The 11,176-nt window shown below is 45.5% G+C and overlaps 1 gene segment (V, D, J or C); it reads left to right on the forward strand.

Annotated features, from left to right (window-relative positions):
- LOC128782797 (Ig mu chain C region-like) overlaps positions 1-10,992 on the forward strand; it is a 30,757-nt gene extending 19,765 nt beyond the window's left edge. The window contains 5 exon segments of the C gene segment in view: positions 73-402; positions 1,198-1,530; positions 4,239-4,577; positions 8,555-8,679; positions 10,920-10,992. Of these exon segments, the coding sequence occupies positions 73-402; positions 1,198-1,530; positions 4,239-4,577; positions 8,555-8,679; positions 10,920-10,928 (1,136 nt within the window).
- The last annotated feature ends 184 nt before the right edge of the window (positions 10,993-11,176 follow it).

An 11,176-nucleotide genomic window follows, 5' to 3' on the forward strand; every position in this document is an offset into this window, starting at 1 on the left:
TTCCCCCCAAATTTCGGAATTTCTCCCCAAATCCCTCATTTTTTTCCCCACCCCGCCCCCCCCCCCCGCCAGGTCCCGGCGCGCCGGCGCCGGCGCCGCCGGAGCTCACGCTGCGCCCGCCGTCCCGCGAGGAGTTCCAGGGGCCCTACCGCAACGCCACCCTCCTCTGCCAAATCCGGGGGGCCCGGCGCGGCCTCGGCGCCGCCCCCATCCGGTGGCTCCGCAACGGCGCCCCGGTGCGCGACGGCGTCACCGCCGAGGCGCCGGCGCCGGAAGGTTCCGGGCTCTTCGTGGCCGGCAGCCGGCTGGTGGTGACGGAGACCGAGTGGGAGAGCGGCGTCGTGTTCACGTGCCAGGCCGGCGAGGAGATGAAGAACACCAGCAAGCCCATGGAGTGCGGATGTGAGTTTTGGGGGGGAAACCCGGGATTCTGGGCGTCGTTCCGGGGCGAAATTGCCGGGGAAATCGAGGAAGGGATGGGGTTGGTGGAGGTTGGGTTGGGTTGGATTGAGTTGAGTTGGTTGGGTTGAGTTGAGTTGGGTTGAGTTGGGATGAGTTCATTGGGTTGGGTTGGGTTGGATTGATTGGGTTGAGTTGGGTTGGGTTGGGTTGGGTTGAATTGGGTTGAGTTGGGTTGGATTGGATTGGGTTGAGTTGGGTTGGTTGGGTTGAGTTGGGTTGGTTGGGTTGGGTTGAGTTGAGTTGGGTTGGGTGGAGTTGGGTTCAATTGATTGAGTTGGGTTGGGTTGGGTTGGGTTGGGTTGAGTTGAGTTGAGTTGGTTGGGTTGAGTTGGGTTGGATTGGGTTGGTTGGGTTGCGTTTTGTTGGGTTGAGTTGTGTTCGGTTGGGTTGAGTTCATTGGGTTGAGTTGGGTTGGGTTGAGTTGGTTGGGTTGAGTTGAGTTCCATTGGGTTGAGTTGGATTGGGTTGGGTTCGTTGGATTGGGTTGGGTTCATTGGATTGGGTTGGGTTGGGTTGAGTTGAATTGGGTTGGGTTGGGTTGGGTTGAGTTGGGTTGGGCCATTCTTCACCACCAATGCTCATTTTGGCTTAAAACCGCCCAAAACCATCAACGAGACTCTTCCAGTTGACCGCCGTTCAACGCCAACGCTCATTTTTTGCTGCAAACCCCCCAAAACCACCATGAAGACCCTTCCAGTTGACCCCAACCCCTCGCCCCGCCCCTCTCGCCAACAGACGACCAACCCCTGGCCGCCGGCGACATCCGGGTGGAGGTGGTGCCGCCGCTCTTCGCCGACATCTTCCGCGACCAGGCGGCGCGGCTGACGTGCCGCGTCTCCAACCTGGCGGCGGGCGCCGAGGGCCTGGAGGTGGCGTGGCTCAAGGAGGACGGCGAGGCCCTGGCCACCGAGACGTCGGCGCCGACGCCGCAGCCCAACGGGGTCCTGGTGGCCGAGGGCGTGGCCTCGGTGAGCGTCGAGCTCTGGGAGTCGGGCCAGGAGTTCCGGTGCCGCGTGTCGCACCCGGAGCTGCTCTTCCCCAAGGAGGTGCCCATGAGGAAGACCATGAGTGAGTTTTGGGGTTGGGTTGGGTTGGGTTGGTTGAGTTGGGTTGAGTTGGGTTGGGTTGGGTTGGTTGAGTTGGTTGAGTTGAGTTGAGTTGGGTTGAGTTGGGTTGGGTTGGGTTGGGTTGGTTGAGTTGAGTTGAGTTGAGTTGGGTTGAGTTGGGTTCTGTTGAGTTGAGTTGGGTTGGGTTGGGTTGGGTTGGGTTGGGTTGGGTTGGGTTGGGTTGAGTTGGGTTGGGTTGGGTTGATTGCATTGGGTTGGGTTGGGTTGGCTGAGTTGAGTTGAGTTGGGTTTGGTTGAGTTGGGTTGGGTTGAGTTGGGTTGGGTTGAGTTGGCTTGGGTTGAGTTGATTGCATTGGGTTGGGTTGGGTTGGGTTGGCTGAGTTGGGTTGGGTTGGGTTGGTTGGGTTGAGTTGGGTTGAGTTGAGTTGGGTTGGGTTGGGTTGGGTTGGGTTGGGTTGGGTTGGGTTGAGTTGGGTTGGGTTGAGTTGGGTTGAGTTGAGTTGGGTTGAGTTGAGTTGGGTTGGGTTGGTTGAGTTGGGTGAGTTTGGTTGGGTTGCGTTGTGTTGAGTTGAGTTGGGTTGGGTTGGTTGGGTTGAGTTGAGTTGAGTTGGGTTGAGTTGAGTTGGGTTGAGTTGATTGGGTTGGGTTGGTTGGGTTGAGTTGAGTTGAGTTGAGTTGGGTTGAGTTGAGTTGGGTTGGGTTGGGTTGAGTTGAGTTGAGTTGGGTTGAGTTGAGTTGGGTTGGGTTGAGTTGGGTTGGCTGAGTTGGGTTGGGTTGGGTTGGGTTGGGTTGGGTTGGGTTGGGTTGAGTTGGGTTGGGTTGGGTTGATTGCATTGGGTTGGGTTGGGTTGGCTGAGTTGAGTTGGGTTGGGTTGGTTGGGTTGAGTTGAGTTGAGTTGGGTTGAGTTGAGTTGGGTTGGCTGAGTTGGGTTGGGTTGGGTTGGGTTGGGTTGGAGGAGGAACGGCGGGAAACCCGGAATTTCACCCCAACCCCCCCCAAAACCCCCAAAACCCCCCGATTTCACCCCAAAATCCCCCAAAAACCCCAAACCTCCCCCCAAAAAGCCCAAAAGCCCCTGATTTCACCCCAAAACCCCAAAACCCCCTTAATTCACCCCAAAACCTCCCCAAAAATCCTGAAACCCCCAATTTCACTCCAAAACCCCCAAACCCCCCGATTTCCCCCCAAAACCCCTCAATTTCACCCCAAAAACCCCAAACCCACCGTTTTCACCCCAAAACCCCCCAATTTTCCCCCCCAAAAAATCCCAAAACCCCCGATTCCCCCCAAAAAAAACCCCAATTTCCCCCCAAAAAAACCCTTCAATTTCCCCCCAAAAACCCCAATTTCCCCCCCCCAAAAAAACCAATTTCAGCCCAGAAACCCCAAAACCCCCCGATTTCCCCCCAAAAAACCCAATTTCCCCCCCAAAAAACTCCAATTCCCCCCCAAAAAACCCCAATTTTCCCCCCAAAACCCCCTTAAATTCCCCCCAAAAACCCAAAACCCCCCGATTTCCCCCCAAAAAAACTCCAAAAAACCCCGATTTCCCCCCCAAAAACCCCAATTCCCCCCCCAAAAAAACCCAATTTCAGCCCAAAAAAACCCCAATTCCCCCCCAAAAAAACCCCAAAAAACCCCAGTTTCCCCCCCCAAAAAAACCCAATTTCAGCCCAAAAAAACCCCAATTCCCCCCCAAAAAAACCCAAAAACCCCCCGGTTTCCCCCCAAAAAAAACCCCAAAAAACCCCAAATTCCCCCCAAAAAAACCCCAATTTCCCCCCCCAAAACACCCCAAAACCCCCCGATTTCCACCCAAAAACCCCAAAATCCCCAAAACCCCAATTCCCCCCCAAAAAAAAACCCCAATTTCCCCCCAAAAAACCCCAAAACCCCCCGATTTCCCCCAAAAAACCCCAAAACCCCCGATTTCCCCCCCAAAAACCCCAATTTGCCCCCCAAAAAACCCCAATTTCCCCAATTTGCCCCCAAAAATCCCCGATTTCCCCCTCAAAAAAAACCCAATTTCCCCCCAAAAAACCCCAATTTCCCCCTCCAAAAACCCCAAAACCCCCCGATTTCCCCCCCAAAAACCCCAATTTCCCCCCCAAAAAACCCCAATTCCCCCCAAAAAAACCCCAATTTCCCCGATTTCCCCCAAAAAAACCCAATTTTCCCCCCAAAAAACCCCAAAACCCCCCGATTTCCCCCCAAAAAACCCCAATTTCCCCCTCCAAAAACCCCAATTCCCCCCGATTTCCCCCCCAAAAACCCCAATTTCCCCCCCAAAAAAAAACCAATTCCCCCAAACCCCCCTATTTCACCCCAAAATCCCCTTAAATGCCCCCAAAACCCCAAAACCCGCCAATTTTCCCCCCAAAAAACCCAAATTTTCCCCAAGAAAACCCCAAAAACCCCCCCGATTTCCCCCGCAAAAAAAAACCCAAAAAACCCCAAAAAACCCCAAAAACCCCCGATTTCCCCCCAAAAAAAACCCAAAAAAACCCCAATTTCCCCCCCAAAAAACCCAATTTCCCCCCAAAAACCCCAAAACCCCCCGATTTCCCCCCCCAAAAAACCCCAATTTCCCCCCCAAAAAAACCCAAAACCCCCCGATTTCCCCCCCCAAAAAACCTCAATTTCCCCCCCAAAAAAACCCAAAACCCCCCGATTCCCCCCCAAAAAAAACCCGCCCCGCTCCCCGGCAGCCTCCTCGGCCTCGCCGCCCTCGCTCTACCTCCTGCCGCCGCCGCCGGAGCAGCTGCGCCGGCGCGCCGACGCCACGCTCACCTGCCTGGCGCGCGACTTCCGCCCGCCCGACCTGCTCGTCCAATGGCTGCAGGACGGCCGGCCCCTCCCCGAGGGCCGCGCCCTCACCTTCCGGCCGCGCCCCGAGCCCCGCCCGGGCCACGCCCAGACCTACCTGAGCGTCAGCACCTTGACGGTGCCGGCGCGCGACTGGGAGGGCGGCGCCGTCTTCACCTGCCTGGTGGGGCACGAGCGGCTGCCGATGCGGCTGGCGCAGCGGTCGCTGGACAGAGCCGCCGGTAAACCCGCGCACGTCAACGTCTCCCTGATCCTCGGCGACGCCCTCGGCGCCTGCTACTGAAACCTGGCCTTTTCCCCCCAAAAAATTTGCACTTTTCTAGCGGCGAAAATAAAGGATTTTGCAAAAAGAACGGCGAGTTTTGACCAAAAAACGGCGTTTTTTGGATGAAAATAGCGTTTTTTTTGCAGTAATTTGACCGATTTCGCAAAAATTTCCGAGTGCGTTTCGACCAAATTTTGATTCTGCCGGAATTTTGGTAAAAAGGGACGTTTTGCCCAAAATTCGGCTTTTTTCCCTCAAAAAACGGCGTTTCGACCCCGTTTTCCCACCAAAATTGGGGTTTTTCCATCCAAAATTCCCATTTTTGCCAAAACTGACCTTTTCCCCCAAAACCGACCACTTCTTTCCCAAACCGACCAATTTTTTCCCAAAATCGCCACTTTTCCCCCCAAAAATCCCCCATTCCCACCCAAACCCGCGCACGTCAACGTCTCCCTGCTCCTCGGCGACGCCCTCGGCGCCTGCTACTGAAACCTGGCCTTTTCCCCCCAAAAAATTTGCACTTTTCTAGCGGCGGAAATAAAGGTTTTTGCAAAAAGAACGGCGAGTTTTGACCGAAAAACGGCGTTTTTTGGATGAAAATAGCGGTTTTTTTGCACTAATTTGGCTGATTTCGCAAAAATTTCCAAGTGCGTTTCGACCAAATTTTGATTCTGCCGGAATTTTGGTAAAAAGGGACGTTTTGCCCAGAATTCAGCTTTTTTCCCTCAAAAAACGGCGTTTCCACCTCGTTTTCCCACCAAAATTGGGGTTTTCCATCCAAAATTCCAATTTCTGCCCCAAATCTCGTTTTTTCCCAAAATGAACCATTTTTTTCCTGGATCGACCAATTTTTCCCCAAAATCGCCACTTTTTCACCCAACTTTTGCCGATTTTCCCACCAAAAAATCCCATTTTCCTTCGACATCCGACTCCCCCAAAAAACCCAATTTTTCCTCACCTAATTCAACAGCTTTCCCCCAAAATCACCATTTTTTCCCAAAAATCACCATTTTTTCCCCAAAAATCACCACTTTTTTCCCAAAATCGCCACTTTTTCACCCAAAAATTCCCATTTTTCCCCCCCAAAAATCCCCCATTCCCACCCAAACCCGCGCACGTCAACGTCTCCCTGCTCCTCGGCGACGCCCTCGGCGCCTGCTACTGAAATCTGGCCTTTTCCCCCCAAAAATTCCCCCCAAAATTTGCACTTTTCTAGCGGCGAAAATAAAGGTTTTTGCAAAAAGAACGGCGAGTTTTGACCAAAAAACGGCGTTTTTCGCTCGAAAATTGCGGTTTTTAGCAACATTTTGACCGATTTCGCAAAAATTTCCAAGTGCGTTTCGACCAAATTTTGGTAAAAAGGGACGTTTTGCCCAAAATTCGGCTTTTTTCCCTCAAAAAACGGCGTTTCCACCCCGTTTTCCCACCAAAATTGGGGTTTTCCATCCAAAATTCCCATTTTTTGCCAAAACTGACCTTTTCCCCAAAACTGCCATTTTTTTCCCCAAATAGCTGCCATTTTTTCCCAAAATCGCCACTTTTTCACCCAAAAGTTGCCATTTTTCCCGCCAAAATTTGCCATTTCCGCTCCAAAAATCCCGTTTTTCTTCGACTTCCCATTTTTCCCAAAAAAACCAATTTTTTCTCACTAAATTCAACAATTTTTCCCAAATTTTGGGGGAAAAAATCGGGATTTTGGGGGTAGAAAAATCCCCAAATTTTGGGGTGAAAAATTCCGAATTTTGAGGAGAAAAAAAATCGGGATTTGGGGCGAAAAATTCCCAAATTTGGGGTGAAAAATTCCGAATTTTGGGGTAAAAATTTCAAAATCTAGGGGAAAAACTCCAAATTTTTGGGGTGAAAAATTCGGGATTTGGGGCACAAAAATTCCCAAATTTTTGGGGTGAAAAATTCGGGATTTGGGGGACAAAAATTCCCGAATTTTGGGGGGAAAAATCCCAAGTTTTGGGTGGAAATGTCGGGATTTTGGGGGCAGAAAAATCCCAAATTTTGGGGTGAAAAATTCGGGATTTGGGACAAAAAAGTTCCTGAATTTTTGGGGAAAAAAATCGCAAATTTCTGGGTGGAAAATTCCCAAATTTGGGGGGAAAAATCCCAATTTTTGGAGGGAAAAAATCGGGAATTGGGGTAAAAAAGTCCCAAATTTGGGGTGAAAAATTCCGAATTTTGGGGTAAAAATTTCAAAAATTTTGGGGAAAAATTCCAAATTTTTGGGGTGAAAAATTCGGGATTTGGGGCACAAAAATTCCCGAATTTTGGGGGGAAAAATCCCAAGTTTTGGGTGGGAATGTCGGGATTTTGGGGGCAGAAAAATCCCAAATTTTGGGGTGAAAAATTCGGGATTTGGGGCAAAAAAGTTCCTGAATTTTTGGGGAAAAAAATCGTAAATTTTTGGGTGGAAAATTCCCAAATTTTGAGAAGAAAAAAAAAAATCGAGATTTGGGGCAAAAAATTCCCAAATTTTGGGGTGAAAAATTCGGGATTTGGGATAAAAAAATTCCCAAATTTTGAGGGAAAAAATCCCAAATTTTGAGGAGAAAAAAATCGGGATTTGGGGCAAAAAAAAATCCCAAATTTGGGGTGAAAAATTCCAAATTTTGGGGTGAAAAATTCGGGATTTGGGGAAAAAAAAAATCGAAATTTGGGGGAAAAACCCCAAATTTTGGGGGTGGGAAATTTGGGATTTTGGGGGGGAAAAAAATTCCGATTTTGGGGGTGAAAATTCACGAATTTTGGGGCAAAAAAAAATCGGGATTTGGGGTAAAAAAATTCCTGAATTTTAGGGGAAAAAAATCCAAAATTTTTTGGGCAAAACTGGCGGATTTGGGGGGGAAAAAGTCTAAAAATTTTGGCATGAAAAATTCAGGATTTTGGGGCAAAAAAAAAAAAAAAAAATCCCAAATTTTGGGTGGAAATTTTGGGATTTCGTGGGGAGAAAATTCGGAATTTGGGGATAAAAAATTCCCGGAATTTAAAGGTAAAAATTCCGGGTAAAAATCCCCAAATTTTGGTTAAAAATCCCCAATTTTTGGGTGAAAATCCCCGATTTTTGACCTAAAACCCCAAATTTTGGGGTAAAAACCCCCAAATTTTTGGTAAAAAAAACCCAAATTTTTGGCAAAAACCCCCAAATTTTGTTAAAAACCCCCCAAATTTGGTAACGCCCCCAGATTTGGGGTGAAAATCCCGAATTTGGTTAAAAAGTCCAAATTTTGGGTAAAAAAAAACCAAAATTTTGACCTAAAACCCCCAAATTTTGGGGTAAAAACCCCCAAATTTTGGGTAAAAAAACCCCAAATTTTTGGTAAAAATCCCCAAGTTTTGTTAAAAACCCCCAAATTTTGTACCGCGCCCAGATTTGGGGTGAAAAATCTCAAATTTCAATAAAAAACCCAAATTTTGTCCAAAAATCCCCAAATTTCGAGTAAAAAATCCTCAAATTATTGGGTAAAAAACCCCAAATTTTTGGTAAAAATCCCCAATTTTTTTGCAAAAAAACCCAAATTTTGGGTAAAAAATGCCACATTTCGGGTAAAAAAATCCCCAAATTTTGTCCAAAAACCCCCAAATTTCAGGTAAAAATCCCCAAATTTTTTGTCAAAAACGCCCAAATTTTAGGTTAAAACCCCCAAATTTTGTTAAAAACCCCAAATGTTGGTAACGCCCCCAGATTTGGGGTGAAAAATCCCGAATTTGGGTAAAAAAAAACACCAAAATTTGGGTAAAAAATGCCACATTTCGGGGTAAAAATCCCCAAATTTTTTGTAAAAAACGCCCAATTTTGGGTAAAAAACCCCCAAATTTTTGGTAAAAAACCCCAAATTTTGTTAAAAACCCCCGAATTTTGTACCGCGCCCAGATTTGGGGTGAAAAATCCCGAATTTGGGCGCGATCGGCGTTTTTCTGGCGCAGCGCTGCTCGCCGGCGCCGCCCTGGAGGAGGACGAGGATCTGCGCAACCTCTGGGCCACGGCCTCGACCTTCATCGTCCTCTTCATCCTCAGCCTCTTCTACAGCGCCACCGTCACCCTCATCAAGGTAAAAATTCCCAAAATTCCCAAATCCCCCAAAATTTCCCCAAATTCCCGCTTTTTACCCCGCGCATTTTGGCCAAAATTTGACCTTTTTAGGGCAAAAAATCCGATTTTTTTGCCCCAAAAATCCGATTTTTTTGCCCAAAATTCCGATTTTTTTTGCCCAAAATTCCGATTTTTTTTGCCCAAAATTCCGATTTTTTTTGCACAAAATTCCGATTTTTTTTTGCCCAAAATTCCGATTTTTTTTTGCCCAAAATTCCGATTTTTTTTGCCCAAAATTCCGATTTTTTTTGCACAAAATTCCGATTTTTTTTGGCCAAAAATTCCGATTTTTTTTGCCAAAAATTCCGATTTCTTTTTGTCAAAATATTCCAATTTTTCGCCCCAAAACCTCAGATTTTTCTCTTGGTTTTATGCCCCAAAATTCGAATTTTTTTTCCCCCCAAAAAAATCCTGATTTTTCCCTGATTTTTCCCCAAAAAATCCTGATTTTTTACTCATTTTTCCCAAAAAAATCCAATTTTTCCCTCATTTTTTCCACCCAAAATTCCCGATTTTTCCCTCATTTTTTTCCCCCAAAATTTCCGATTTTTCCCTGGTTTTGACACCCAAAAATTCCCAATTTTTCTCCTGATTTTATGCCCCAAAATTCCCAATTTTTCTCCCATTTTTCACCCCAAATTCCCATTTTTCCTCGGTTTCCTCTTCATCCTCAGCCTCTTCTCCAGCGCCACCGTCACCCTCATCAAGGTAAAAATTCCCAAAATTCCCAAAATTCCCAATTTCCCCAAATTCCCGCTTTTTACCCCGCGCATTTTGGCCAAAATTTGACCTTTTTAGGGCAAAAAATCCGATTTTTTTGCCCAAAAATTTGGATTTTTTTCCCAAAAATTCAGATTTTTTTGCTAAAAATTCCGATTTTTTTTGTCAAAAAATTCAAATTTTTCACCCCAAAAATTCAGATTTTTTCACCAAAAAATTCCAATTTTTCGCCCCAAAAATTCCGATTTTTCTCTTGGTTTTATGCCCCAAAATTCGAATTTTTTTTACCCCAAAAATCCCATTTTTACCTCATTTTTTTTCCCTAAAAAAATCCCGATTTTTCCCCTCATTTTTACCTCAAAAAATTCCGATTTTTTCCTCTTTTTTACTCAAAAAATTCCAATTTTTTTACTCACTTTTTATCCCAAAAATCCCGATTTTCCCCTGATTTTTACCCAAAAAATTTTGATTTTTTCCTCATTTTTCCCCCAAAATTCCGATTTTTTCCCTCTTTTTTACACCCAAAAATCCCGATTTTTCCCTCATTTTTTACACCCAAAATTCCCCCTTTTCCCCTCATTTTCCAGCCCAAAAATTTCCCAATTTTTCTCCTGATTTTATGCCCCAAAAATTCCGATTTTTTCCTCATTTTCCAGCCCAAAAATTCTCATTTTTCTCCTGTTTTTACATCCCAAAAATCCTTTTTTTTTTTTTCTCCCATTGTCCCAAAATCCAAACATTTCATCCCAAAAATTTGGGAATTTCCCCCAAAATTCAAAATTTTTTTTCCCCCCCAAAAATCCAAAATTTTTCCCCCAAAAGAATCCAAAAATTTCTCTCCAGTTTTGGGAATTTTCCCCCCAAAATTCGATTTTTTTTCCCAAAAATTGGGGAATTTTCCCTCAAAATTTGGGAATTTCGCCCCAAAAATTTTGGACAATTCCCCCCAAAAAATTAAAATAAATCCCCCAAAATTTGGGATTTGTTTTCCCAAAAAATCGGGAATTTTCCCTCAAAAAATGTGGGAAATTTCTGCCAAAATTTGGGAATTTTCCCTCCAAAATTTGGGAATTTCGCCCCAAAAATTCGCCCCAAAATTTTGGACAATTCCCCCCCAAAAAATTTTAAAAAATCCGTCAAAATTTGTGATTTTTTTTCCCCAAAAAATTGGGGAATTTTCCCCCAAAAATTCAGGAATTTTTTCCTTAAAATTTGAAAATTTTCCCTCAAAATTTGGGATTTTTTCCCTAAAAATTCGGGAATTTCCCCCCAAAAATTCGGGATTTTTTTTTCCTAAAAATTGGGAATTTTCTGCCAAAATTTGGGAATTTTCCCTCCAAATTTGTGATTTTCGCCCCAAAAATTCAAAATTTTCCCCCCAAATTTCGGGGAATTCCCCCAGAATTCCGATTTTTGCCATTTTGGATGGATTTTAACCAAATTTTGACGTTTTTAACCCATTTTTTTTTCCCATTTCAGGTGAAGTGAAGCCGAAGGCGCCGGAAAATCCCGGGAATTTTCCCCTCCCCCACCCCGCGGGAATTCCCAAAAAAAGCCAAAAATTAAAAAAAAAAAAAAAAAAAATTTAAAAAAAAATTTAAAAAGGTCAAAATTACCAAAAAAAAACCCCAAAAAATTCCCCCCAAAAATTTAAAAATCTAAAAAAAAAAAACCCAAAAAAAATCCAAAAAAAAAAAACCAAAAAAATAAAAATAATTAAAAAGGTCAAAATTCCC

The sequence above is a fragment of the Vidua chalybeata genome, assembly GCF_026979565.1.
Source record: "Vidua chalybeata isolate OUT-0048 chromosome 38 unlocalized genomic scaffold, bVidCha1 merged haplotype SUPER_38_unloc_1, whole genome shotgun sequence".
NCBI classification, from domain to species: domain Eukaryota; kingdom Metazoa; phylum Chordata; class Aves; order Passeriformes; family Viduidae; genus Vidua; species Vidua chalybeata.